The following is a 27,528-nucleotide window of genomic DNA, read 5'->3' on the forward strand; positions in this document are numbered from 1 at the left end:
ATTTTCTCTGTTGTGTTCACTGCTACATACCTAGCACCCAGAACACAGCCTGGCATTTGGCATGTATTTGTTGTAAACATAAGTAAATGGATGAATATCTTTTGATCCTTAAAGGAGACCCACACATCACGGAAGTCTCCAGTCATTGTGTAGTGTACAGACAACCGTGAAGCAATTGACTTGCAACTGATCACTCACTGTTGTACAACCACACTTCCTTGCCTTCTTGCTCACCTCTATGAGATGGGGGCTGGGACAAAAGGGGAAATCTGGCCTCTCCCTTTGGATGCAGAGGGGAGGCATTTGGGAATGAAGCCTATTCACCTTGCTTAGGTTTTCTTTTTTCCACACTCAGAACCAGTCATTGCCTTCTAAACAGCCCAGTGTTTGCACATTCTTTGACAGGGCACCCATTGGAAACTCTATTCCCTAGATAAGGGCTTACATCCTCCTTTTCCTAGTTAAAGGTGCACTGCTTATGTCATGTGATGTCTGGGACAAGATATTGTAGTATAGGCAGGCAACACTCGTGGTGCCTCAGTTTGGAAGAAAGTGTCACGTGGGTACGCCCACACAGAGCTCATGTGATGGTCCCTAAATGCCCAAGGCCACAGGGAGAACCAACAGTCACCAAAATGGAATAGTAAATGGAGTGAGCTGCCCCAAGCCACCCATCTCTTCAATTTCACTGCTGTTCTGGGTGTGGTTGTCATGACTGTGTGGGATGTCATGCAGTGTAGGTAAGGTCTTGATAGTCATCCTCTGAGAACCTTCTGAAAAAATGTTCTTTAAGATTTGCTTGGCCCCTCTCCACTGGCCTGACCCCTACCAAGAGCCCTCATCCAATGGCTGATGGAAGCAGAGGCAGACACCCACAGATATACACTGAACTGAACTCTGGAACCTCGTTGCAGAAAGGGAGGAATAAAGTTCAAAAGGGTCAGTACCAGGCTGGTGAAACCCACAGAAACAACTGGCCTGTACAAGGGGGAGCACATGGACCCCAGACTGCTGTCTGGGAGGCCAGCACAGGACTGATCCAGACCCCTGAACACGGATATCAATGAGGAGGCCTCCGCACTCTAGGGGGCCCCTGGTGGTGGATTAGTATTTTTCCCTGGTGTAAGAAGGGACTTTGAGAGCTCATGCCACGTGAAGGGATGCACTCTTGGCCTGGACACATGGAGGGAGGGCCTAGGCCCAGCCCAGGATGATGTGGTGGACTTTGGGGAAGCCCCGTTGAGGGCCCTACCCTGCCTGGGGAGTGGAGGGTGGATGGTGTGGGGGGAAGGTGGGGGGTTAGGGGGAAGGGTTGGGGGAAAGGGGAGGGAGAGGGAGAGGGAGAAGGGATTGACATGTGAAGCAAGCCTGTTCCTAATTTGAACTAATAAAAAAAAATTAAAAAAAGATTTGCTTGTCTTTCGAACACAGTCATTTTCTGCTGCCACTTACAAATCAGGGTCAATGAAAGTGTTGAAGGCTCTGTGAACTAAATCCAGTTCTGCTTTCCCAGGTAGCTCCAGCTCCAGATTTTCAAAGAATGACAGTGTCTCTCTGCAGTGACTCTCTTTTTCTTACTCCTTTTGCTCTTGTGTGTGTGTGTGTGTGTGTGTGTGTGTGTGTGTGTGTGTGTGTGTGTGTTGTGTGTGTGTGTGTGTGTGTGTGTGTGTGTGTGTGTGTGTGTGTGTGTGTGTGTGTGTGTGTGTGTGTGTGTGTGTGTGTGTGTGTGTTTGTGTAGGACTATGACTTGGTATGTCCATACCTGTTGGGTCTCCTCATCCATTTAACCCTTTCATATACCTTATATTGGGACAAAGTCATTTTGTCCTCTAGGCTTGGGCAGGCATTGCTATTGGATACTGTTCTTCTGGTATGATGACTGGGCCAGTTCTTTGGGAATGACCAAGGCTTAGGAGTCCCTCACCCTGTGTGCCTCCCTTCATTCTAGAACATATTCTACCATAGTTCCATGACAGGGACAGTCCCTGTTCTTGGAGAAGATGGTCATGGGGCCTGAGGGAAGAGCAGCATCTCTAGCTGGTACCTGACTGCAGACAGAAGCAATACTCCAGGGGGCCTGGGGCTGTGGTGGTGGTGCAGAAGACAGCAAAGCTCGTGAGGACAGTGCCCTCCTCCGGGATGACTGCACAGGCGGGCACCTCTGGTAGAGGTAGCATGCTGATCACGTAGGCATCCTCCCCGTAGGCGTGGCTGGTCAGTGCTGGAAAGGGAAGATTCGTTGTGCTTAGGGGACTGTGTGTCTAAAAACTTAGATGTGGAGAGCCTGTTCCACAAAGATTTCTGGGCCTCTGCAGCCCCACACCCTCTGGTCTCTCTGGAGATTCTGGGGGTAGGTTCCCAAATACTCGTTTCTAATGACTGTCCCCAATGCAAGGCCCCAGGGCTCACTTTGAGAAAATGGACAGAGAAGAGATACTCAAGACAGATGTGGAGTTGGAATTCTTGTTCTGCTGTTTACTGTGCAAGAGGCCTTGGACTTGACCTCTGTCATCTGTAAGATGTGCCAATAATGACTTCCTCATAGGAACTTCATGAGCAGCTTACCCAGAAACCATCTCTTTCCATCCTCATACCCTTAGCCATGAGCTCACCACCACCACCACCACATCTGTCCTGCAGCAATGTGTCACCATGCCTGGTTCAAAAAGAGCATGAGGTCGCCAGAGTCCAGCACAGGAAAACCTTAATTGGTTACAACTAAGGTCCTGGCCTAACTCAGCTGGGAAGGCCTGAGGCAGAGCAGCAGCGTCCACTGAACCAGTGCCTCGGTTTGTCTGGCACAGATGGCACATGCCTGCAGTCCTAGCAGGAAACTGGGGAAAAGAAAGTGTTCTTAGGAAGCATAGCCATCTTTGCTTTGTGACCTTGTTTGGGCACTGGGCTCATTTTCAATGAGTAACTCTTGACTTCTGGTAGGAAACGAAGTTTGACTTGGGGTGGCCAGCTTGTCTCACCGGAACTCTGCCAATCATCTTTCCTGATAACAATTTCAGGGCAGGTATTTTTGTGTTTGTTTTTGTTTATTGTTTTTGTTTTGTTTGTTTGTTTTTTTTTTCGAGACAGGGTTTCTCTGTGTAGCTTTGTAGACCAGGCTGGCCTCGAACTCACAGAGATCCACCTGCCTCTGCCTCCCAAGTGCTGGGATTAAGGCGTGCGCCACCACCGTCCTCAGGGCAGGTATTTACATCACCCCAGATTTACATGTGAGGGAACTGAAGCAACAAAAAGTCAAATCCTTTGCCCAAAGTCTCCTAAGTAGAAAGCCCATACCCTACCCCATGCTAGGCCAAAGTTCCTCATTTTAGCTTTTCCCAGTTTGTCTTGGTTCTGTGACAGGAGGTGGGGTGACAGCTTCTCACCTGTGACCCGGATTCGAACGACAGGTCCCCAAGTCTGCAGGAAGCTGCTGTTCAGTAACAGCATGGAGGAATTGCTGTGAAGGAGGGTCAGTGAGCGTGGCCAAAATCCTCTGAGTCTGCAGGCATCAGGGAGTGGCTCATCCTGCAAGAGAACAGCACTTAGGGCTCTAAAGTCTGTTGGGTAGGAACCTGGACATCCCCAGTTCCTTGGATTCTATCATCCCCAGGCCTGTCAGACTTCTCTCTGATGAATGAGTGACAGGCACTGCTATTACCCAGGAGGTCAGTAAATAGTCAATCTCTAGCCTTGTCTCTTATCTGAGGTCCGGTTCCCAGGAAAGGAGCCCAGAGAGGAATGGGCATATGTTACTTATGCAGTGAGGAGCCTGAGGAGGAATGTGCACAGCTCACTTATGCAGGGTGAATTCATTGGGGAATCAGCTAGTAATCAGTGCAGAGAAGGGAGTGACAGCAAGCAGTTTAAGAAGCATCTTTCTTTCTTTTTTTTTAATCACAAGAAAAGTATATTTGAATGAATTCACCAAGAGATGACAAATTTCCAAAAATTGGAACCCTTAGACTGACATTATATCCACTAATCTAAATATTAAAAATACGATTTTGCTTAATTGTTTAACTACTAGAGGGGTATATGCAGTAGATTATCATAACTATTCAAACAAAGCTATTTACGGATGCCTCTAATACTCATGTCCCTTTAACCTTTACCAGTAAAGAAGCATCTTTCTTAATGTGGCCCTGTGGGACCTTGGCAGTGTGAGGTGTGCTGCAGAGATGTCTTTGGGGGCAAGGGTGCTAGGCCTCTGCCGAGCAGCTGGCAGGGGGCTTTGGCTGAGGGCAACGGTATATGTCTCTCCATAGACTTAGCTTCTTTGTGTCATCCATTCACCTGTTAGAATTTCCCCCCAGTCCCCTCTGAAGCATGTCCCCAGATCTTCCTGACTGCCTTGCACCAGCTCCAAGTGGGGTTGGCCCACCCTGTCTCAGGGCCTGGTATTCAACGTAAGTCTGGTCTTCTCAGAGGAGACAGTTTCTACTGAGTGGTTGAGGCATCTCACCTTGTCTGACGAGGTGTCATCTAAGTACCAACTGAACATAGCCATTGGGCTTTCATCTTCCACAGTGACCGTGAGCAGAACGTCTTGGTCGGCTTTCACTGGCTGGCAGTTCTTCTCACAGCTGGAAGGTACAAGGAATTAAAGAGAGAATGCTCCCTCAGGCATCATGACCTCTTGCCTAGCCTTGACCCAGTTCTTGAGTCTGTGGAGAGGGTGGGATGTGGCCAAATGAAAGATGGAATAAAAGCCACCAATGTTCTAATCTAACCAGGATAGAACCTTGTTCTGCAAGCAGGTGAAGAGAGTTGGACATGACCAGACTCCCACATCACTCCACTTGCAGTGATGGGGAGGGGAAGCCAGGACAGGGCCCTGGCTTCCAGTCCTGACTCTGTTACTTAGGAAGGCTCACCCTGTATGAGTAACTTAAACTCTAAGTCTTGGTTTCCTTAGCTGTAAAGGAAATGGATAAAGCCATATAAGTTCTGAGATTTTCTTAAGTGTTGATAAAAGCAGATGGCACACATATGGTGAGTAATGAGAGCAGTTCCAAGAGTGACATGTTAGAGCCCCTAGAGCACTTGTGAGCATGCCAGGCTCAGAAGACTTGCATGATTGGTCCCAGAGGACACCACTCTGGAGTGAGTGAATGGAGCATGAACCCTGTGTCTGGGTCCACCCCCTCTTTCCCTCTCCATCTCTCCCTCTCTCCCTCACCCTTTCTCTCTCCCTGCCCCTCTCCCTCTGTGTCTCTGTATGTACTTTTGCATACATGCATATGGATGTCAGAGATTGATATTGCCGTCCTCTCTCTTCGCCTTATTGTTTGAGATAAGGTCTCTTACTGGACCTGAAGCTCTCTTATTGGCTAGACCTGCTGTCCAGCAAGCCCTGGGATACCCTTGTCTCTGCTTCCCCTGTCCTGAACTTAATAGAACTGTGGGGCTATGTCTGTTTTGTTTGTTTGTTTGTTTGGGTTTTTTGTTTTTTGTTTTGTTTTGTTTTGTTTTACTTCAGTACTAGGCATCTGGACACTGGTCCTCATGCTTGCACAGCAAACATTTTATCAAATAAGCCATCATCTCTACAGCTCCCTGAGCCTTCTATATGGTGCCCTACCCCTCCCTGGAGCCTGAGAGGTCACTTTGACATCTGCTGTCAGTCTAAAATGCATCTCCAGGTCCTCCAACCTTTCTTCTTCTCTTGTCAATGTCTGTCAAGTACAAGCATGCTGGTGGGTTTCTACAGCCCTTCCAGAACATTCTCCAGCTCTCTCTGCAGAGCTGATGCCTCAGCTCCCAGCCTCTAGGCTTCTGTGTGGGTCCAGCCAGTGGAAAGCTTTGGTAGGGCCAGGAGGTCTGAGGAGAGAAGGTGGGCTGAAGAGAGCATGAAGCTATTTTTCATCGCTTACAGAAGGGCTACAGCGGCAGAACTGGTGCCCCATCTTGTCAAGGCCGTGGTTCCTGTCCTGCTCCACCAGCTATAGTTCATAGGGGATTCTAGTCATGCCTCCTCTTACCCCTGCAGTCCTAGGAGTGATGGCTTGTCCCATCCTATTGCAGTCCTGAATTGTCACCTGGGCCATTCCTTGAGTCCTGCTCATTCACACCTGAGGGGTTATGTTTGTCCATCTGCAATCAGTTTCTGAATGCATGAGTCATCTGCTTCCAGCAGGGACCTGGCTGATGGGCCCAGCTGCCTCAAGCTCCTACCTGACTCCTACAAAATGCTAAATCATCTCACTGAGGTCCCTTCTTTCCTGATAGTATAATGTTTTGATGCAAGCTGTGACTATGTCCCTCTTGCTCAGACATGTTGGGCAGTGTGCTGGCTTGTCTTATGTCAACCTGACACAGCTGGAGTTATCTGAACAGAGGAAACATTAACTGAGAAAAGGCCTCCATAAGATCTGGTTGAAGGGCATTTTCTTAATTAGTGATCGACGGAAGAGGACTCAGCCCATTGTGGGTGGAGCCACCCGTGGACTGGTAGTCCTGGGTTCTATAAGAAAGCAGGCTGAGAAAGCCATGGGGAGCAAGCCAGTAAGCAGGACTCCTCCATGGACTCTGCATCAGCTCCTGCCTCTAAGATCCTGTCCCTTTTGAGTTCCTGTCTTCATCTCCTTAAATGATGAACAGTGCTGTGAAAGTGTAAGTTAAATAACCCCTTTTCTCTCCAAGTTGTTCTATCGTCATGGTGTCTCGTCACAACAATAGAAATCTGTAGGATAGTCCTTTACACTATGTGAATATGTGTCACTGTGGCTTAATAAAAAAGCTGACTGGCTAATAGCTGGGCAGATATAGGTTAGGCAGGACTTGTGAACAAAAGACAGCATAAAGAAGAAAGGAGGAGTCTAGGGAGTCATAAGGAGATGCAGAGGAAGCAGGAGATGAACTTGTCCTGCTGAGAAAAGGTCCCAAGCCATGTGGTAGAGTGTAGATAAGAAATATGGGTTAATTTAAGTCATAAGAGCTAGTTAGTGACAAACAGAGCTATCAGCCAGGGCCTTAAAATTAATAGTAAGTCTCTGTGTGGTTATTTGGAAGCTGGCTGACAGACAGAAAGGTCTGTCAATAGAAACCCTAAAACAGGTAGCTTTCCCTAGAGACTCCTAGGTAAAAGACCCGCAAGACCCTGCCTTGCCAGATCTTTGCGAGTTTGAGACCAGCCTGGTCTACAAGCCTCCAAAGCCACAGATAAACCTGTCTCAAAAAATCAAAAAACAAACAAACAAACAAACAAACAAACAAAAACCCTGCCTTGCTCTTTCTCCTCCTTCCCACAAGACTCCTCCAAGTCTCTGTTGAGCTCTACCTCTTATGGGAAGACCTTTGTGTCCCCTGAATGGAGAAGTTGTCATAAACCTCTGCTGTCCCTTCATGCTATTTATTGTTGATTCCCCAGGTCGCCACTCCTGTGTGAGCACAGGTGAGACCTGCCCTGCAAGTCTTATCTCTGAGTGGTGCTGGCTGATGGAGAACATGCTGACATGCCTCACCTGATTTGAGGCTGAAGATCCAGGGGAGAAAATACATAGAGGCACCGTTCTGTCTCTCTCTCCAGTTCCTGGCCCCGTAGGATAGCCAAGTACAGGGTGACAGCAGAGTTGAGTGGTGGCAGACATGAGGGAGGGAGCACCAGCAACCTTTGGTCTGTGTGGAGCAGTTGCCTCCCCACACAGTCACTCCACTGAGCCCAGCAACGTCCTGAGAGAGATGGGCAGACACTTACTCACAGCCTCCCTGAAGCTGACATACCATGGACTTTCTGGTTTAGCAAGGCTTTTGTGGGTGGTGGTGGTATGGTTTCATTGAGACAGGGTCTGGCTGCACAGCCTGTACTAGCTTCAAACAGATAATTTCCCTGCTTCTGCCTCCCGAGGGCTAGGGTTACAGGGCTGAGCCACTATGCCCAAGCTCCAATTACCATGTTTTATTTTTGGTCTTGGTGTGTGTGCATGTGCACTCATGCATGCATGTGTGTGTGCCTGCACATGCATGTGTGCATGCATGTATGTGTGTATGCACATGCATGTGTGCGTGCGTGCGTGCGTGCGTGCGTGCGTGCGTGCGTGCGTGCGTGCGTGCGTGTGTGTGTGTGTGTGTGTGTGTGTGTGTGTGTGTATGCGTGTGTGTGAACACATGTCTTGGGTACATGTGGAGGGCAGAGGACTACTTGAAGGAGTCCATTTTTTCCTTCCACTGTGTAGTTCCTGGGAATGAACTTGGGTTGTTAGGCTTGGCAGCAACTACTTTTACCTGCTGAGCCATCTCACAAGCCCCAGTAACTCCATTTTCAGAAATATTAGTTTTGAAAGAAGCCATGTAAGATGAAGACTGAGAGGACTGTTCATCAGAGCAGAGAAGTGGAAAGGCCCAGATGTGAACAATGACTACACGGTGACCTGCTGTATGATGACTATGAAAAATCAGGATGAACAGGCATTAAAATGAGATGACTCAGCAGCTAAGACCACTTGTTGCTCTTGCAGAGGACCTGGATTCAATTCCCAGCACCCACATGAGGAAGCTCATAGCTATAACTCCAGTCCCAAGGGATTCAACACCCTCTTTTGATCCCTGTGGACACCAGGCATACACATGGTGCACATACATGCATGTAGGCAAAGGATACACACGAATAAAATAAAAATAAATATTTTTAAGCATGAAGAGGATTATTGTTGTTGTTGTTGTTTGGGATTTTCAAGTCAGGGTCTCATACAGCACCAACTGGCCTTGAATCCTTGTGCAGCTGAAGATGAACCTGAACTCCTGAGCCTCCACCTTCTACCTCCCAAGTACACAGGGCATGTCATTCAATGAAAAAACAAACAAAAACCAGAAGCAACACTCGTAGCATTTTATTTCTAAAACGAGTGTGTAGCAAGGGCGTATCCCTATAAAAAAAGGACACCCACTTTGGGAAGTTTGTGCTACCATCTTTGTTTGAAGAAAGGTACCTGGAATCTCCGTAGTGAGGGGTATGTTATGTGTGTGTGTGTGTGTGTGTGTGTGTGTGTGTGTGTGTGTGTGTGTGTCCAGTGTGTAGTATGTGTTTGTGTGTAATGTTGCATATATATATATATGTATATATATATATATATATATATATATATGTTTTTTTTTTGTGTGTGTGTGTGTGAATGTGTATGTGTGGTGTATGTATGTGTTTGTATATTTTTATGTGTATATGGAATGCTTGTATATGTGTGGTAAGATGGTGTGTGTGTGTGTGTGTGTGTGTGTGTGTGTGTGTGTGTGTCTGTTTATGGTGTGTGTGTTAGGAGGAAATGACCCTCTCTCTCATAGGGGAACTATCTGGTAACAGAACTTACCTGATTTGCCAGTGCATGGTGTCAATTAACAAAGTGGCCTGACTTTTACCTTGTGTAATTGTTTTTAAATCTCCTATGCTACCTGTGTTCAGGGCCATCATCCCTCCTTGGTCTGCTGCTACTCCTCCACACTCATATCTGTGGTTTACACTCTGGCACACACAGGTTGACAGTGTCAAGCATGAGTCGTGTCAGATGAAGACATGATTGCCAGATGAAGAGAACAGGCAGGCGTGACAATGCTCACACATCAGAGATGGGGGTGGGGGCAGGAGAGTGTATACCACCACCTACCGCAGGACCAGTGGAAGCCCAAGTCTGGGTCATCATCTGGCCAGCCCAGAATGACTTCAGTGAAAGGATCCACATACAGTTCAGGCTCAGTGAACACCTTCAAGTCCCCTTCGTCTTCCTGCAGAGGAAGTGACCACCAGTGAGACAATACTGCGTAGTTCAGCTTCTCTGTAGAGTGCTACCACAACCTATCCTCCACCCCAGAGCTGAGTGTGCTGACAGTGGTCACAGGGTGAGGCTCAGAGCAGAGAAAGTTCTGGATGGTTTTCTTCCCTGGGGCTTTCCTCAGGAGGAAACGCCTTCCTAAGACTCACTGGCTACACAGCTTTGTCTCCAGTGTTGATTTAAGACTCAGTGTGTAGTAAAGTGCATGGACAGAGGCCATTCTGAGCCAGGGCCTGTGCTGATGACTGGAGACATGGTAACAGAGACCCAACTGTGCCCTTAAGATAGATAGGAAAGACAGGGACGATAATGGACACTTAAAACTCAGCGCACTGCCCATGCTTGATTAGAGGGGATTCAATTAGAGGACAGAGGAGAATGTGGAAGATGGGGGCAATCAACCAGTTAAGAATCCCTTGAGGGATTTGGGGAGAGGTAGCTCAGTTTGAAAGGTCTTTGCTTCGTAAGTGTGATGACCTGAATTCAACTCTCAAGCTCCCTTAGGGAAGTGACATGTGCTTGTAATGCCAGCCTTGGGGAGATGAGACAAATGGATCTCTGAGGCTCACTGGCAAGCCAGATTAGACTACGTGATGAGCTCCAGGATAATGAGAGACCCTGCCTCAAAAATCAAACCAAACCAAAGTGGATGGCTTCTGAGTAACAATGCCTGGTGTTCTCTGATCTCCACATACTCACACATATGCACACACAAAGGAAGGAAAAATAACAAAGAATATAGGGCTTAGGGCCAGCCAAGTCTCAGAGCAGGTCATGAGCCTGTGTCCTTCAGCCGTGTTATTAGTCTCTGTCCCTCTGAGGATTTGTTAACATCTGACTCCCAGGGTTGCCACATCTTCCCTGGGCAGAGTTAGGGAAGCTTCCTTTCGATGGTCTCCTAGAAGCACCAAAAGGAAGAGGAGAGAGGGCTAGCTAGGCAACAGTGGAGATCCTGTCAGTTCTAGGAGTCAGTGGGCCTGAGGTGAATTCTGGGAGCAATTGCTGATGGGACCTGTTAAACAACTTAGTTATGGGTCCTCTTGTTCACACCTTGGCCCAGAATCGCACAAGGCTACAGTGGAACTCCTCTGATGGACTGTGCATGCCATGAGTGTGTGGAGCTCAGAGAACACCTCAGGGGTCAGTCCTGGCCCTCCACTTTGAGACCCAGGCTCTTAGTCTCCAGTGCATAGGCCTGGCTAACTGGCCTTTGTGCTCCCAGGAATTCTCGTATCTCCCCTTTCCGTCTTGTAAGAACACCAGGGTTACAGGAGCTTGCTATCATGTCCCGCTTACACCGTGCAACAAGAGCTTTAGCCACCAGCCATCCTCAGTCCTCATGTCACCTCTGAGCACATCTAGGAGATCACACTCTGACCGTTGCCATCAGCACACCTGATGGGTTCTTGGTAGACACTAACAATTCTCAGTTTCTTCGTTCTTGTGTGTCTATCTCTGAGCCTCATGGAGGCAAGAGAGCACATCTGCATTTTCCATATCAAATCCTCAGCCCCTAATGTCAATTTGAGAGCACTCTGGTCCTTGTTATTCAGCAAACATGTGCACAATGTCAAGGGAAAGGAGCCAAAGACTCTGGAGTAAACACTAAAGAACACGAGCCTGTTTCTTAAAGTTAAGTGCTAACAGCTATGATTTTCCCTCTGAGTGATGCCTCAGCCTCACCCACAACTGTGGATCAACTGTATTGCCATTGTAATTTTAGTTAGAAATATTTTCTAATTTCCCCTATGATTTCCTATTTCACCTCTTTAAGAAAAAAAAAATAAATGCACTACTTATTTCCTAAGGCCTACCTATATGACCCAGTGTCTTATTTTTATAGCCCAACACTGTTGTAGTTAGAGAACATGCTTCCAGGCCTCTTTCCAAATGGAGGACAGCTTGGGGACCTGTGGGAGCCCTGTCAGTACCCTAAACCACAAATGTTTTTCTTATATTCTTTTATTCTTATATTTTATTTTTTTCATTCATTTTACATACCAACCACAATTTCCCGTCTTCCCCTCCTTCCCCTCCCCAGCTCTCTCCAACCCACCCCCATCCACTCCTCAGAAACAAAGCCTGGCACATTTAGTTGAGGCAGGACCAACCCCCTCCAGTCCCTCATCAAGGCTGAGCAAGGAATGGGCTTCAAAAAGTCAGCTCATGCATCAGGGATAGATCTTGGTTCCTCTGTCAGGGGTCCCACAACCAGACCAGACTACAGCACTGTCCCCACATGCAGAGGGCCTGGTTTGGTCCCATGCAGGATCCCCAGCTACCAGTCTAGAGTCTGTGAGCCCCTGGTCAACTGTTTCTGTGGGTCATGATCTTGACCCCCTTGCTCATATAATTCCTCCTCCTGCTCTTTGACTGGACTCCTATCGCTTGGCCTGGTGCTTGGATAAGCATCTCTGCATCTGCTCCATCAGTTACTGGAGGAAGGTTCTATGATGTCAGTTAGGGTAGTCACCAATCTGATTACAGGGGAAGGCCAGTTTAGGTACTCTCTCCACTATTGCTAGGGATCTTAGCTGAGGCCATCCTTGTGGATTCCTGGGAACTTCCCTAGCATCAGCTAAACCCAAAACTTAAAGTAAAGTGCTTGGATGTCTTTTTCTGTGACGTTAAATGTTTTAAAGATACTCACGTTCTTTGCTTCAGCCTTCATTCCAGATGGCTCTTGGAGCCTGGAAGGGGCTGTGAACATAATGAGAACAAGCATTAAGCTTTGGTGGAAAATACTGTAAGAAGTTGCCAAAGGCAGAGTCATGCAGGAGCTGTGGCACATTCTCAAGGTCCCAGCTTGGGGTCGGGTGAGGGAACAAGTCTAGACAACACAGTATGACCCCGATCCAAAAAAACAAAGCGAAACAAAACTATAAAGATCTCTTTAGAAGATCATGCTGAACACGCCCTAAGATGTCTTTGCAAATGGTCCTAGGAACATGGATAACCCCATTCAGGCGATAGACACTCAGTTGACAAGGCTCAGTGGGTGACAGCTGTCACACCTGGCTTTGCATGAGTGCTGGGGATCTGACCTCAGGCACTCACACCTGCACATCAAGCTCTTGACCCACTGAGCCACCTCCCCAGCCCTCATCTTGTGTATTTTTGTTATTGGTTTTGCAGCATTGGGGGTGGAGTCCTGGGCTTCTGTGTACTAAGGAAGAACTCTACCACTGGGCCACACCCTCAGGCCATCACAGGAGAGGTGAAGGCTTCAGCACACCTCTTGTACTTTCATGTACCTCAGTCAACTCTGTGTTAGAATACCTAAGATGCTATAAGAACTATGTCTGAGCACTGCACCGTGCAGTCCAAGGAGTCACGGCAAGAAGTATCTGTGCACGTTCAGCCAGAGCTTTCCTGGTACTTTCTGTGACTGTGTCTTTAGAGCACCCAGAGGATTCTGAGACTGTGGCGTGGACTCCATGTTCAGAGTCCGGTCTGAAAGCCCCTCGCTAGACTCCAGGCAGGTTCAGTGCCCTGGACTCCTGAGAGTACAAACACCTTGCCTGTGACTGTGATGCTCCCCACATCCAAGCTCAAGTCTGAGAAAGCGTTCCGCACACGCACAGTGACCAGAAAGGTGCCTGCAATACAAAGGGGGAAAGAGTCACTGACATTGTCACAACTGTGTGACACCAGCGGAGACAGCTCTCCCTAGGTGTGCCTATCTGGCTGCCTGACTGCAATCCTGGAATTGCTCACCCTCTTAAGCTCTTATGAGTCCTAGGATATGCCAGGCCTGGGGCAAGGCTCTGGGGACACACAGGTGACAGAACATGACACTTAATATACATGTAGGCAGAGAGTGTCACACCATGACAAGGACTGGCACCGGAAGGGAACTAAAAGGGTAATGATGGGTGAATATGATAAGAAAATATATTATCCATATATGAAATTATCAAAGGCCGGGTGTTGGTGGCACACGCCTTTAATCCCAGCACTCGGGAGGCAGAGGCAGGCAGATCTCTGTGAGTTCGAGGCCAGCCTGGTCTCCAGAGCGAGTGCTACACAGAGAAACCCTGTCTCGAAAAACAAAAAAAAAAAAAAAAAAACAAAGAAACAAAAAAAAAAAAAAACGAAAAGAAATTATCAAAGAATTTTGGGACGTGTCCAGGCTGAGAGCCCCTGCAGACAGCTGGAAACTAACGGTGACAGACAGTACCTGTCCCCTTACTGAGGAGGGTCTCAGAAAGGATCACCAGGTAAGCTGTCACTCCACCCAGGAGTTACTGAAAAACTGAGGGAACCAAATAAGAAATATAAAAAGGGCCTTGGAAGGGGGTGCTACCAACCCCAGTACCTTCAACAGGAATCGTCACGTGGTAGGTCCCAGATGACTGCCCACCACTTTCCTCCTTCTGGGAGAAGTTTGCATTGAGGCCCACCATCTCAAAGGTCAGCTCCTCGAGGGTACCACAAGCCACTGAGACATTGATCAACAGGTCACACCCAAGCTCCACATGGTCCGAAGCCCAGGAAGCCTGCAGTCCCGACAGCAGCTCCACAAAGTGGACAGTGATGTTTACTGGTGGAGCGGAGGCAGTGCTGTTTCCCACAACTCGGATGTTCAGGTGGTGCCTCCCAGGGCCCAGCAGCTCTTGGGTTTCTCTGTCCAGAGTCAGATTGTAAGATCTCAAGCCCCTCTGGGTGGTGTACTCAGCCAGAGTTACATTACCCGAAAGCACAGCGTAAGTCACCCCAGCACCTAGGTGGGGTAAGGAAAATTTAGGAAGCCTGTTACCAACTATGCAGCTAGCATTCTAAGATTGTTCAGACTGAGCTCTGGTGTCAGATTCTGGGATAGATATAAAGATACAGGTTCAAAGACATACCTAAGGGTGGACCCCCCAAATGCTGACTGTAATTATTTCTGAGTATTGACTTAATAGGTGATTTTTCATTTCTTAACTGTCTGGACCCTCTCTATTTTTTTTTTTTTGCTTTGTTTTTAGTTTTTCAAAACACTGTTTCTTTGCATAGCCCCGCCTGTCCTGGAACTCCCTCTGTAGACCAGGCTGGCCCAGAACTCAGAAATCTGCCTGCCTCCCAAGTTCTGGAACTCAAGGGTTGCTGCACCACCACCGGGCTCTGCTCATTTTTACATTAATTGTTTGTTTGTTTGTTTGTTTTTGAGACAGGGTCTAGTTTAGCCCAGGCTGGCTTTGACCTCACTATGTAGCAGAAGCTAGCCTTGAACTCTTGATTTTTCCTGTCTGAAACTCTCAAATGTTAGGATTACAGGCAAGCACCACCATGCCCAGTTTACATGGTGCTAGACATCAAACCCAGGGTTTCTTAGATGGCAAGTACTCTACCAACTGAGCTGCAGCCACAGACCCATTGTTATTTATTTATACCCTTGAACCCAAATGTTTATAACAAATGCTTAGAACATCTTGATGACAGGGACACTCCTGGGGTGGGAAACTGACAAAGAAGCCTCTCTGGGCAGACATGGGGATTTTGACGCATGGGAATGAACCTCAAGGTACATTGCCAGCAAAGTAGGTGGAGGTGTTTCCTTCAGCATCCACTGATGACCTCTGGGACCTACCACTATGGAACCCACTCTCCATGAAGTGGGGCCTCCCTGGCAGTCTGCAGATGACGGGTCTAGCTAGATGTCAAATAGCTGTAGTTGGCTGAAAATGTGATGTAGAAAACCAAATGGTTTTCTTTCCAGTAGAAGCCAACCCAAATACATTTCTTGTTTGTGTGATGATGAAAAAAAGTGGGGAAGGAAGAGGAGAAGGAGGAGAAGGAAGAGGAGGAACTGGTGGTGGTAATGATGGCGGTGACGGTGATAACGATGGCGATGATGATTGTTTGGTGATGGTGGTGGTAGTTGTTTGAATGTAATTAGTCTGCTTAAGTTCGTAGGGAGTGGCACTCTTAGGAGGCGTGGCTTTGTTGGAGGGGGTACGACCTTGTTGGGGGAAGTACATCACTGTAGGGGCTGGCTTTAGGGTTTCCTGTGCTCAGGATAACACCCAGTGTCTCAGTCAGTTTCCTGTTACCCGAGGATGTCAGACTCTCAGCTCCCTCTCCAGCGCCACACCCGCCTGCACGCTGCCATGCTCCCCATCATGGTGATAACGAACCGAACCTCTGAAACTATAAGTGATCCCCCAATTTAATGCTTTTCTTTGTAAGAGTTCCCGTGGTCATGGTGTCTCCTACAGCAATAGATGCCCTAACTAAGACAGTGGTGATAGCAATGGTAGTGGTGGTGATGATTATTTGGTGATGGTGGCGATGCTATAAAGTCCTACAGGAGCAGGCCCTTTACCTTTCATTTGTATTCCTGCTTCCTCTACACGAGGCAAAGAGCTGATACGCAAAAAAACATTTGTAGAATGACTAAATAAATCAATGAAAGATTATTTTACTTTACCCCAGGTGCACGTGTCAGCCTTCATTAGGCAATAGGCACACAAGAGCAGAAAAATGAACCTCATGAGTGCTGCGTCAGAGCCTGTCATAACCCCATTAAGTCTCTGTCCAAGTGAATGAGGTCACACTGAGTCAGATCCTTCCATTTGATGACCGTTACCACTACCATCATCACCACCACCACCATGACCACCACCATCACTACCACCATCACCACCATCATCGTCATCATATGCTGTCAACACCACCAACATTCCCCTCATAGCATCACCATCGTCCTAACTTGGTGCTGCATAATTTATGCCAACAGGGCTCAGTTCAGATCTCTAACTAGACCGTGCTTGTGGGAAAATGCTGCTGAGGATGAGGCAGGAGATCTCTGTGGACAGAGGAGTGCTACTTAAAATACGGACGGAAGCCCTTCAAACACCAGCCAGTTAGGATGGGTGTGCGGAGGAATAGTGCCAACTAGAGTGATTTCTGTAATAATTAGAATAGATACTGTGACCAATCAGTGTGGAAACCTTGACTAATTAAAGCAGAAGTTGTAACCAATCAAAATGGCCTCAGGAGTAATTACAAGACATTGTGTCCAATCTGAGTATACCCTAGCCAGAACTGTTGACAGGCTTGTATCAGTGTGCACATCTGAATATTGCCAGGCCTCACGGCCACAGGATGGTGCCACACTCATTGTTAGCGCTGGCTATGTGAGATGGGCTTGGGCCCAGCTGGTGGCCCTCCCAGGCTCATTTCTTCATCTTGAATCTCCCCAGTGGGAAGTGTTATGGAGGTCCTGTTTTTCAGATGGTATATGAGCATGCAGAAGGAGCCTTGAGAGGTTGTCAATGGCTCACTAACCTTCTGACTTTGGGCAAATTAACATGGAGTCTATTCTGAGTGGGCCATTATAGGTCAAGCACTTAAATGATACCATCGGTATTAAATAAGTGAACAGATGGCAGCTAAGACACTGAAGCCTCCAGTTCTCTAGATAGCTTTGGAGGAGGCTGATCCTCAAATTTGCCTCAACCTGTTCCATCCTGCAGACTCACCTCCATCCAGATCCACCTGAATCCACAGAGGTTCTCCAAAAACTGCCTGACAGAGAAAGCTGGCTCCAGATCCAGAGAGGCCAGCGCACCCAGTGACACGGGGCACCTCCATCTTGTCTCGAAGCATCACTTGTGTCTGTGCGGTCACGTGCCACTCACTGGTTGTACACTCAGCAAACACAGTGAACTCCCCAGGAGAGGTGAACTGGTGGGTCACGTTGCTGGACACACTGTGAGGGGTAAGGGGAGCACAAGTTCAACAATCACACAGCATCCACAACTCCCATGCTCTACAAAAACAAGTTTCGGGGCCGGGGGTGTCGCTCAGTGGGGAGAGGGCTTGCCTAGCATGCATGAAGCTCTAAGTTTGATCTCCTGCACTGCATTAACTGAGTGTGATGGTGAACATTTGTGGTTCCCGAACTCAGCAGGGGGAGGCAGAAGATTAGAAGTTCAAGGCCATCCTCTGCTCCATAGTGATTTTGAGGCCAGTCTCAATGGAAAGAAAAATATGTCACATACTCCACCCTGCTCTCTGTGTCAGGGGAGTTCACACTGTGACAACTCAGCAGCATCTTGGATATAGAAAGAAGTAGCACTGATCAATCTTGGAAAATGAATGCCAGCTGCCAATCCTTTGAAAACAATTACTTATTTTATTGTTTATTTGTGTGTGTGTGTGTGTGTGTGTGTGTGTGTGTGTGTGCATTTGTGTGTGCATTTGTGTGTGCATTTGTGTGTGCACATGGGTGTGTGGAGGCCAGAAGTCAACCTTGAGTGATGTTGTCAGGAATCCAGTGAGCTCCAGAGATCCTGTCTCCCCAGCCCTGGCATCACAAGTACATGCCATCATGCCTGGCATTTTATGTGAGTATTAGGGATCAAATTCAGGTCCTCATGCTTTCATTGCTAGATCTTTACTGGCCAAGCTGACCCCCAGCCTCTGCAAGTTCTTTTTGCCTCCATCTCCTAGGAACAGTCTCCTCAGATGAGAAAGCTTTAATGGCTCTTTCTGATGGGAGCGCTGCTGCATTTTCCAGAGTCTCTCATCTTCCTTCATACCCCTGAGCGAGCACCAGAGAGAGAGAGCGGTTTTCAGGGTATGACCTGCTTCTTCAGGCCCAGGCCAGTCCCTTTCACCTAGATCAGAGGTTCTCAATCTGTGGGTCGAGACCCTTTTGAGGTCAAACAAACCTTTCACAGGGGTCTCCCAAGACTATTGAAAAACATAGATACTTACATTATGATTCACAACAGTAGCAAAGTTATGAAGTAGCAAGGAAAATAATTTCACGCTTGGGGATCACCACAACATGAGAAACTGTGTTAAAGTGGCAGCACTGGGAAGTTTAGGAAACATTGCCCTAGACCCTCTGTTTCTGCACCTGAACCCAAAAGACTGCAGCCTTGGAGCTCTCTCCAACCATCACCATCCTCTCTGCCTCCCAGTGCCCTGTGTGCATCTACTCCTCCCCAAGGCTCTTGTTACCTTGTGCATTAGCATTTTCTCAACAAGATTGTTACCCTAAGACAGCCTAGGCATAGAGGCAACTCACAGCGGAAACAGAAAAAAAGTCAATCCCCAGTTGCACCAGTAGGGGGCGCAAGGATATCCAATTCTGGGCTTGGACAAAGTTAACCTTATATAAATTGTCCTATAAGACCCATAATACAGTCTCAGATATGAGGATCTTTTCCAGGACAGAGAAAGGACAGCCTGCCAACTGTATGAACAAGGACATCGAATGCAAGGCAAAAGGGAGGCACAGGGTTAGGGGGGGCTGTTTCCAAAGCGGAAGCCTGTGGTTTAATAGGCTCTCTACTAGGCAGGATTCTACCCTCAGTTCACATATCCGTGGCAGGAGTGGGGTCCAGTTTCAAAGTTCTACTTCTTAGACTAAGGCAGGAGTCTTAGTTCAGCGGTAGAGCACTAACTTAGCATGTATGAGACCCTAAGTTCAAGCCTCAGCATTGCAAAAAATAAACAAATGGGGGGGTGTTATAGTGGTGGACACCTATAATCCAAGCACTTGATATGAGGCAAGAGGACCAAGGCCAGCCTGGGATGCACAGTGAATACACAATGAAATTTTATCTAGAAGGAAAAGGAAAGAAAGAAAGAAAGAAAGAAAGAAAGAAAGAAAGAAAGAAAGGAGGGAGGGAGGGAAGAAGGGAGGGAGGGAGGGAGGGAGGGAGGGAAGAAGTACAAGATGGCCATGAGTGAGGGCGCTTGCTGTCAAGCCTGGTAACCTGAGTTCCATCCTCAGAACCCACGAGGTGGCTGGAGATATCTCACTCCTTAAAGCTGCCTCTGATCTCCACATGTGTGTGTGGCGCAAGCATGCCCCATGTAAGAAAAAAAATCAAGCTAGAAATAAGAGGGAGGAAAGGAAGGTGTGAATGGTAAGGAAGGGAAGAGGGAGAGGAGAGCACAATGGTATTTGTACAGTATGGCTTCTGTGTAATTAAAAGAAATTAAGGTCATTATCTGTACTGCAGGTTGGGTGCTGTTGCTGCTGGCAAGAAAAAACAAGAAAGCACGAGAAGGGACCATCCTCACATGAATGAAAATGACTGAGGAGGCTGGATAATTTCAGGGTCCAATGGATCATGACAGCAGATGAAATTGAATCGCTCAGGGTGATGGTGGAGGGACACGCTGTCATCTATTTTTCTTAAAAGAGACAAAACGCTAGTGACTTTTCCTTAGAGCTGCTTCCCAGACAGGTGTCAGGGATAAAGCATCGCTTATGTGCTGGCCTGGTGCATGCATGTGTACACACACACATGCATGCACACACATGTACATGTGTGTGTATATGTGGGTGTGTGTGGAGGTAAGAGGAAAACCTCCAATGCTATTCTTCAGGTCTTATCCACCTAATTTTTCAGACAGGGGTCATTCATTAACCTAGAACTCATCAAGTAGGCTAGGTGGATCTTCCAGAACCTGCTTCCACAGCACTGGAGTGACAGGGTACATCACTGTGCCTGGCTAGATTTAGTTTTTTGTTTTTTACATGGGTTCTGGAGAATCAAACTCAGGTCCTTCACCACTGAGATATCACCAGCCCTATCTTCTTGTTTACGTTCGTGGACAAAGCAATTGAGGCTTGGAGAGATATGACATAGCCCAAGGCACACAGACTGGGATATGCAAACCAGGACTGTGTGACAAAACCCACATGGTCAGAGGCAGATGACGATGACAGAGAATGTGGTGATGGAGCCTGAGCGCACTGCGCCTGGAAGCATCCTACAGCTGAGCTATCACTCCACTCTGACAGAAAAAGGCTCTTACTCTACATCACTAATGACACTTGATTCTCAATTCTGGAACCCTTCTGTAGCACCAGGATCAAGCCCAGGCCAGCCTTGTGATGATGAACATCTCATGCCCTCAGCTGACATCCAGTTGACCATGGGACAGTTGAGAGAGTGACACCTTCCTTGGTCAGTCACTACCCACAGGGTCAGCCCAGGCAGGAAATCTACCCAGCCTTCCCCAGAACCATGAGAAATGAAAAGTAAGGATCCAGCCATTAGTGTTAGGGGTGGCTTGTTATGCAGCAAAAGCTGACCCATAATCCTTCATTAAGGATCAGAGATCATCTTACCTGGGAGGGTAGTAGGGGTCAAAGGTGTGGCCATCGCCCATGCTGAGCACGCAGGACAAGTTTCCAGTGTAAGGAGAAAGGAGCCACACCAGGGAGATGGTGACATTGTCAAAGGTGGAGCTCTCGCTGGGCACCACCAGCCGCAGGCCTGCAGACCGAAGCATGATGTTTTGCGAATTTGTGAGCCAAAGACGTGTGTTAAGACTCACTTCCTTCTATCCATGTGGCCCCTACTTTTATATAAGCCTTTTCGTTTCATTTTGAGACAGCGCCTCCTTACATAGCCTTGGCTGACCTGGAACTCACTCTGTAGACCAGGCTGGCCTCAAACTCACAGAGATGCACCTGCCCCTACCTCCTGATTATTTTTATTTTTGAAAGATTTATTTATATGTTTGGTGTGTGTGTGTGTGTGTGTGTGTGTGTGTGTGTGAAGGGCAGAGGACAACTTGCAAGAGTCAGTTATCTCTTTTCACCATGTGGGCTTCAGGGATCAAACTCGGGACATCAGGCTGCAAAAGCCTCTACTGTTGCACCATCTCACTGGCCTTTTAAATTTAGATTTTATTTTATTTTATTTTTGAGGCAAGGTCTATGTATATATCCCAGGGCTCAAATACTATATGTGGTTGTGGATGACCCTGAACTTCTGATCCTCTTGGATGCCGAGGTTATAAGCATGCACCACTATGCCTAGGTATATGTGGTGTTGGGGATCACACCCAGGGCCTCTCACATATGAGGCAAGAACCCACCAACTGAGTGACAGCCTCAGTCCCTGGAAGCACACAGAGCCCTCAAGACCCTGGTTCTGCTGCCTGGTCACCACCATCCTGGGCCGCCCTATAGAGAGAGCTACAGGCACACAAGCACACACAAACATGCATGCACTTTTATTTGCACAGATGGTAAGGCTGTTTCCTATCCAGCACCCAGCACTTTTTAACCAGCGTGTGTTAAATCAGAGATTGGTGTGTGTGTGACAGTCCTAGAGCTGTGCTTTCCTTTTTAACAGCTGTGTAATATACCCTAATTTATTTAACCGGGACACGGATGATCCAGATCTATTTTCTGATGGCTAAAGCCACTAAAGCAAACACTGCTGTAAGAAAATCCACTTGGCAGCTAAGGCTGCAGATGAGTCGCTGTAAGCCACTTCATATTAAACATTACGAGACTTGAACTTCAAAGGAGGGGTTGGGGTGGGTGCAGTGAAAAAAAGCAGAATTAGCTGAGGTTCCACATAGCCCTATGCTAAGCTGTGAAACTGCAGCCTTCCCTTGCCAGGACACTAAACTGTGAGTGGAAATACTGGAGGGGGCAGAAAGCCATCGGGGTCTCACCGTCAGCTGTGAGAGGGGTGCTTGGGGTGCTTGGGGCCTGTGAGGGGGTGATTGGGGTGCAGTGGAGCTGTGAGGGGGTTATTGGGGTGCAGTGGGGCCTGTGAGGGGGTGATGGGGTGCAGTGGAGCTGTGAGGGGGTGATGGGGTGCAGTGGGGCCTGTGAGGGGTGATTAGGGTTCAGTGGGGCCTTTGAGGGGGTATTAGGGTGCAGTGGGGCCTGTGAGGGGGTGATTGGGGTGCAGTGGGGCCTGTGAGGGGGTGATGGGGTGCAGTGGGGCCTGTGAGGGGGTGATGGGGTGCAGTGAGGCCTGTGAGGGGGTGATCAGGGCACAGTGGGGCCTGTGGGGGCATATTCAGGGTACAGTTGGGACCCCTGTTTACAGGAGTGGACACTGACTCTGTCTTCATGAATCAGAGGAAGGTTCTGATCAAAACACACTGGTCATAAGGACAGGATGAAATGTGCTTGCCACACCCTACACATCTGCCCTAAGCCACACACTTCAGTGACATGCTGTGGTTGACAAAAGGCACTCTTTATCCACTAGTAAAACCACAAAACAGAAGGAGATGCCAAAGCATATGGCCTGCTCTTCCCTGACAGTAAGAGAGGAAGAATTGCCCTCAATCTTGTTTCACCCAGACCAGCAAACCAAAGCCATGGGTAAAGGCTGTCGGCTCGCAGCCTCCCTTTCCCTACCTGTCCTCCTACAGCCTCAACTCTGCTGTGCTAGATGTCACTGGAGCCCTGCCCGCTCTGACTCATCTTTTCCCCCACAGGTCCCCGTTGTTCATGCCCTGGGCAGAAGTTGCTTTTCTGAGTCATTTGTCACAGGATGGCACAATGCAGTGTCTCACCCTTAAGGGAAACTGGCATATGCATCCTTCTTTGTAGGAAAGTGAATTAATGCAACTCTCTGGGAGGGTAATTTAGTGCTGTCTAGCAGCACTTAAAATGCACTTAGCATCCCAACTACTAACAATGTCTTCTCTGAAAATAATCATAGGTTCATGTCAAGATAGACATGCACAGTGGCAGTGGCCTGCACAACAATGTGTCTGAGCGGCATTCAATCGTAGGATGGAGAGAGACTCATGGGGCCCCACCCTTTACTAGGGAACTATGGGCAGTGGGGAGGGGAGTCACTGTCTCCCATGTGGTGTAGCCATTGTTATTTGCCCATGCTTCAGTGGACAGAGTCATAGCCATGCTCATTCCCAAGGCTCTAGTTAAACTCAGTGGTTCACAAAACTAAGCCACCCCTCCCTCCAAAATGTAAAGGCATGAATGTGGAGGAGGATTTGTGGGGAGAAAAAAGAGGGTGGGAAAGAGTGCGAGGGGGTAAAAGAGAATGGGGTGAGTGTGATCAGAATAAAACTAACAAAGGAAAATTTTTAAAAAGAAGTCTACACAGGGGTGAACTTTGCAGTGTGAAAAGGAACAGAGAACAACTGGGAGCAGCCTCTGTGTCCATCCATAAGGGAGCTCTAATACAATCAAATTCTGGAATACAACACAGCCATTCAAATGTAAGGAAGTGACTTAGAAATGTGTCTGAGATATATTACAAAATGAAAATAAAGGCAGGCAGTGGTGGTGCAAGCCTTTGATCCCAGCACTGGGGAGGCAGAGGCAGGTGGAACTCGTGAGTTTGAGGCCAGCCTGGTTTACAGAGCTAGTTCCAGGGAATAAAATAAAATGAAAAAGTCAAGTTGTAGATTAATGTTTTATATGATTATGTTTTAGTTTTAAAATGTATATATATTCACTTATATTCATGTCTGAAAACAATTTTTAAAAGTAGATAAAAATGTCCTCTCAATAATTAATAAGGCGTTGGTGGTGCATGCCTTTAATCCCAGCACTCAGGAGACAGAGGAAGGCGGATCTCTGTGAGTTCAAAGCCAGCCTGGTTTATGGAGCGAGTTCCAGGACAGCCTCCAAACCAATACAGAGAAACCGTGTCTTGAAAAAAAAATTAATAGCATTTCTTTGGGAGGAATAAGGCTTTCAAGTTGAAAGTAGGACTGCCCCTTCTTTAATATATATATATATATATATATATATATATATATATATATATGTATGTATATATATACATATATATATATAAAACAAATTGTGATAATGTGGGTTATCTCATGACTTTTAAGATTTTAATTTTAGAGCTGGAGAGATGGCTCAGTGGTTAGGAGCACTTGTTGCTCTTGAAGAGGATCTGGCTCAGTTCCCAGCTCCTACATGGCAGCTCACAGCATCTGTAACTGCAATTCCAGGTGCTCCATTGCCCACCTCTGACCTCTGAGGCACTACATACTTGTGGCATACATACATACATGCAGGCAAAACATTCATACACATAAAATCATTTTTCAAGCATTCTATTACTTTAAAAGAAAGTGTGTGTGCGTGTGCGTGTGCGTGTGCGTGTGCGTGTGCGTGTGCGTGTGCGTGTGCGTGTGCGTGTGTGTGTGTGTGTGTGTGTAAATGGCTCCAAGGGAGCAGGCCAGAAGGCAGGAACTTCTGGTTACAGGGAAGCTGTTGTAGGGGAAGTTCATTGCACACATCAGATCTGTCATTTGGGGAGGGCGTTCCAGGCTGGTACACAACAGAAGTAAGAAAATTCCCATGCCCACCCAGTTGGAGACTCACCTTCCAGACACTGGTACTGCACCCACAGGTAGCTGCCCCTGGTGGGGCACAGGTTTCCAAAGTAGGTCCCATCTGCTGCTACCTGGCAAGCCTGCAGCCCCTGACACTGACCTGGGAGACATCAACATTGCACAGAGATAGGAACAGTGTGGGAGACAAGAGGACATAAACTCAGCAGAGTGTCACAGATATGTTACTTCATCCACTCAGTTACTCACCACAAGCCCACCAAATGCCTGTTGGCACCTACAGACCCTGGGCTAAGAACCAAGAGGGCAGCAAAGTCACCTGTGTTTTCTCTAAGTTGTTACATATTTAAATACATGTGTAGTTGTTTAGTCAACAAGACACATTACCCACCCACCCCCCAGTCTCTAGAAACTGTCCTGGGCAGGGATTCCTTCTTTCTTCACTATTTGAACCGTGGGGTCCAAAACAGCTTGTAGAAACAGAGAGCGATGCTCCCACAAGCCAAGGACACCAAAGAATACCAGAAAACAACTAGAGGAGGCTTTTCTCTCACAGCTTTTGGAGTCGGGTGCGGGGGCATGGTCCTGCTTATATCTTGATCTTGGATTCTGACCTCCATAAGTGTTAGTGAATAAATGTCTCTTATTTGACACCCCAAGTTTAAGGTCTCAGTTTTTGATATGCCTGTGGCACTACTCTGCCTCTTCTTTCCCCATGTAGGACCCTTCCTCTCTTACTGTCTCCTTCAGCCTTATGTACCTCAGGACACTGAGTGATCCAATCCAGAAAAATCACAGCGTCCAGAACTCCCACCAGTGAGCAATACCACTAGGCTAGCTTCTGAGCCTAGAATCTCTCCAGTTCTCAAATCTACCACTGTGCCACCTGCATATCCCACCTAGGTTTCAGATATCAGCCTCCCTGTTTGTCTTCTAGCACACACTTGGGGAAAGCTTTAAAACCAATTTCCAGTTCCTCCCCCACCCAGCAGCCTCCATCCATTCCCAGGGCTCCTTGGATGGATCTCCTGTCTCCCTGTGTGCTAGAAACATACCCCACATTCTGAAATTCCCTGTACCAACAAATTCCTTCTTCCTGTAGGACTTCCCACACTCCCCATTTCCCCAGGCGCCCACCTGTGCTTTTCCTGGTAGCCTCTTACCTCTGGCCTCCTCTGGGGAATCAGTGGTCCCTTGTCCTGGCCCACATATCTCCTTATCCGACTCTGTTGCACATTACAAGCAATCTCATTACCCAGGCTCCCTAGTCCAAGCACATGTGGAGGACACATGTTCATCTCCAGCAGCTCAAATAGTGGCTCAAACAACACAGGCTCTTATGTCTCTGTTCTAAAGGTTAGAAATCTGGGTAGGCTGGACTGGTCTGCTTTCCATTCTTGGGGCTCTGGGAAAGCCTGCAGCCATCCCAGGCAGAATCCAGTCCTCGGATGCTCTTATTGTCTCTTTCATCCTTGAATCCGAGGCCTCTCCAAGCCACCAGGGTGCTGCTGCCCTGCTCACACCTGGAACCTCGCTGGCTTCTCCTCCTCAGCTCTCTTCTGTTTCCATCCAGAGACAGAGGGGCTCATGTGTACATTGTTCTCATCTGGACAGTTCTGGAAAACCTCCTATCCTCAAGTCAGGTGACTAGTGACCTTAAGCACGTCTGCAGAATCCTTGTGCCTTGTGGTGGCTTTCTGAGCCCCAGCACATCACACCCACAGTTCTAGGGACTAGGGAGAAGTAAGAAGCTGTCTTGTTTCTCAGAACTTCCAGGACTTTGGAAAACAACTCCCTGGATTAAACTCCCTACTGAATGACCTAACATGATTGATTGATTGATTGATTGATTGACTGATTGGTTTCCTCCCTTCCCTTTCCTTCTTTCTCATCCCCCTTTCCCCTCTCCCCTACTTCCTTTCATCTCCTTCCCTCCCTTTTCTTTTCCTTCCTTTCTTCCTTCCTTCCTTCCTTCCTTCCTTCTTTCCTTCCTTCCTTTCTTCCTGTGTTTTTCTGTTTTGAGACAGGGTCTTACTAGATAGCCATAGCTGGACCAGAACTCTCTATGTAGATCAGGCTGGCCTTGAACTCAGAGAGATCCACCTGTCTCTACCTTCCAGGTGCTGAGGTTAAAGGGGTGCATCACTACATCTGACTGATTTATATTTTTGGAGGGGGGAATGGGTGAAGTTTCACTTTACTGTTTAGGTTGATCTTAATCTTTGACCTCAAACACTCTTCTTGTCTCCACTTCCTGGGGCTGTTGGTATCCAACTCAAAACTTAAGTATTGGTTCTTTGGATTGTGACTGGCGGGGGAGGACTGTGGGGGCGTGTTTCTGATAATTAAACCTAAGGTATACCACATGCTAGGCAGACAGTCTGCTCTGAGCATGTCCCCATCTCTCAGCATAATTCCCAGTGAGGCCTAGTTGGTGATGCCTTTCCACCTGGTTACACGTGCACCCGTAGCCCTAGATGGTGGTCTCTGAAGGCCTAAGGAGCATTTTAAATGCTCTCTGCACTCTTGGGTGTTCCACACACAGCTGGCATGTGGTAGACAGATAGAAAGCACATTTTACATGAGTCAATGTATAGTATAGTGCCTTTTGCTCCTTCCATGGCAGCATTTATCTGTCTCCCCACTGGACTCTGAGCTCTTTGAAAGCAGACAGTTTGATTCATCCTATCTCTACAGAGCCCAGGGTAGTGCATAGCACCAT

At 47.7% G+C, this 27,528-nt stretch overlaps 2 protein-coding genes across 4 annotated transcripts in view; one reads left to right on the forward strand and one right to left on the reverse strand.

Moving 5' to 3' along the window:
- Positions 1–27,528, reverse strand: part of Pkd1l2 (polycystin 1 like 2) — an 89,237-nt gene that overhangs the window by 57,980 nt on the left and 3,729 nt on the right. For 2 of the 3 annotated variants that reach the window (XM_027410785.2, XM_035442704.1), the window contains exons 4-14: positions 24,838–24,948; positions 20,842–20,989; positions 17,225–17,454; positions 14,077–14,481; positions 13,280–13,357; positions 12,405–12,458; positions 9,594–9,707; positions 7,461–7,668; positions 4,460–4,580; positions 3,381–3,522; positions 2,045–2,221 (exon numbers count right to left, since the gene is read on the reverse strand). In XM_027410785.2, coding sequence (XP_027266586.2) covers positions 2,045–2,221; positions 3,381–3,522; positions 4,460–4,580; positions 7,461–7,668; positions 9,594–9,707; positions 12,405–12,458; positions 13,280–13,357; positions 14,077–14,481; positions 17,225–17,454; positions 20,842–20,989; positions 24,838–24,948 — 1,788 coding nt within the window. Of the gene's footprint in view, positions 1–2,044; positions 2,222–3,380; positions 3,523–4,459; positions 4,581–7,460; positions 7,669–9,593; positions 9,712–12,404; positions 12,459–13,279; positions 13,358–14,076; positions 14,482–17,224; positions 17,455–20,841; positions 20,990–24,837; positions 24,949–27,528 lie in introns of all 3 variants that reach the window. The other variant, XM_035442703.1, reaches the window with a different exon arrangement.
- Positions 22,044–27,528, forward strand: part of Bco1 (beta-carotene oxygenase 1) — a 57,341-nt gene continuing 51,856 nt past the window's right edge. Inside the window, exon 1 of the mRNA XM_035442705.1 lies at positions 22,044–22,139. The gene's annotated coding sequence lies outside the window, so the exon portion shown is untranslated. The remainder of the gene's footprint in view (positions 22,140–27,528) is intronic.

Source organism: Cricetulus griseus, chromosome 3, assembly GCF_003668045.3.
Source record: "Cricetulus griseus strain 17A/GY chromosome 3, alternate assembly CriGri-PICRH-1.0, whole genome shotgun sequence".
Lineage (NCBI taxonomy): Eukaryota > Metazoa > Chordata > Mammalia > Rodentia > Cricetidae > Cricetulus > Cricetulus griseus.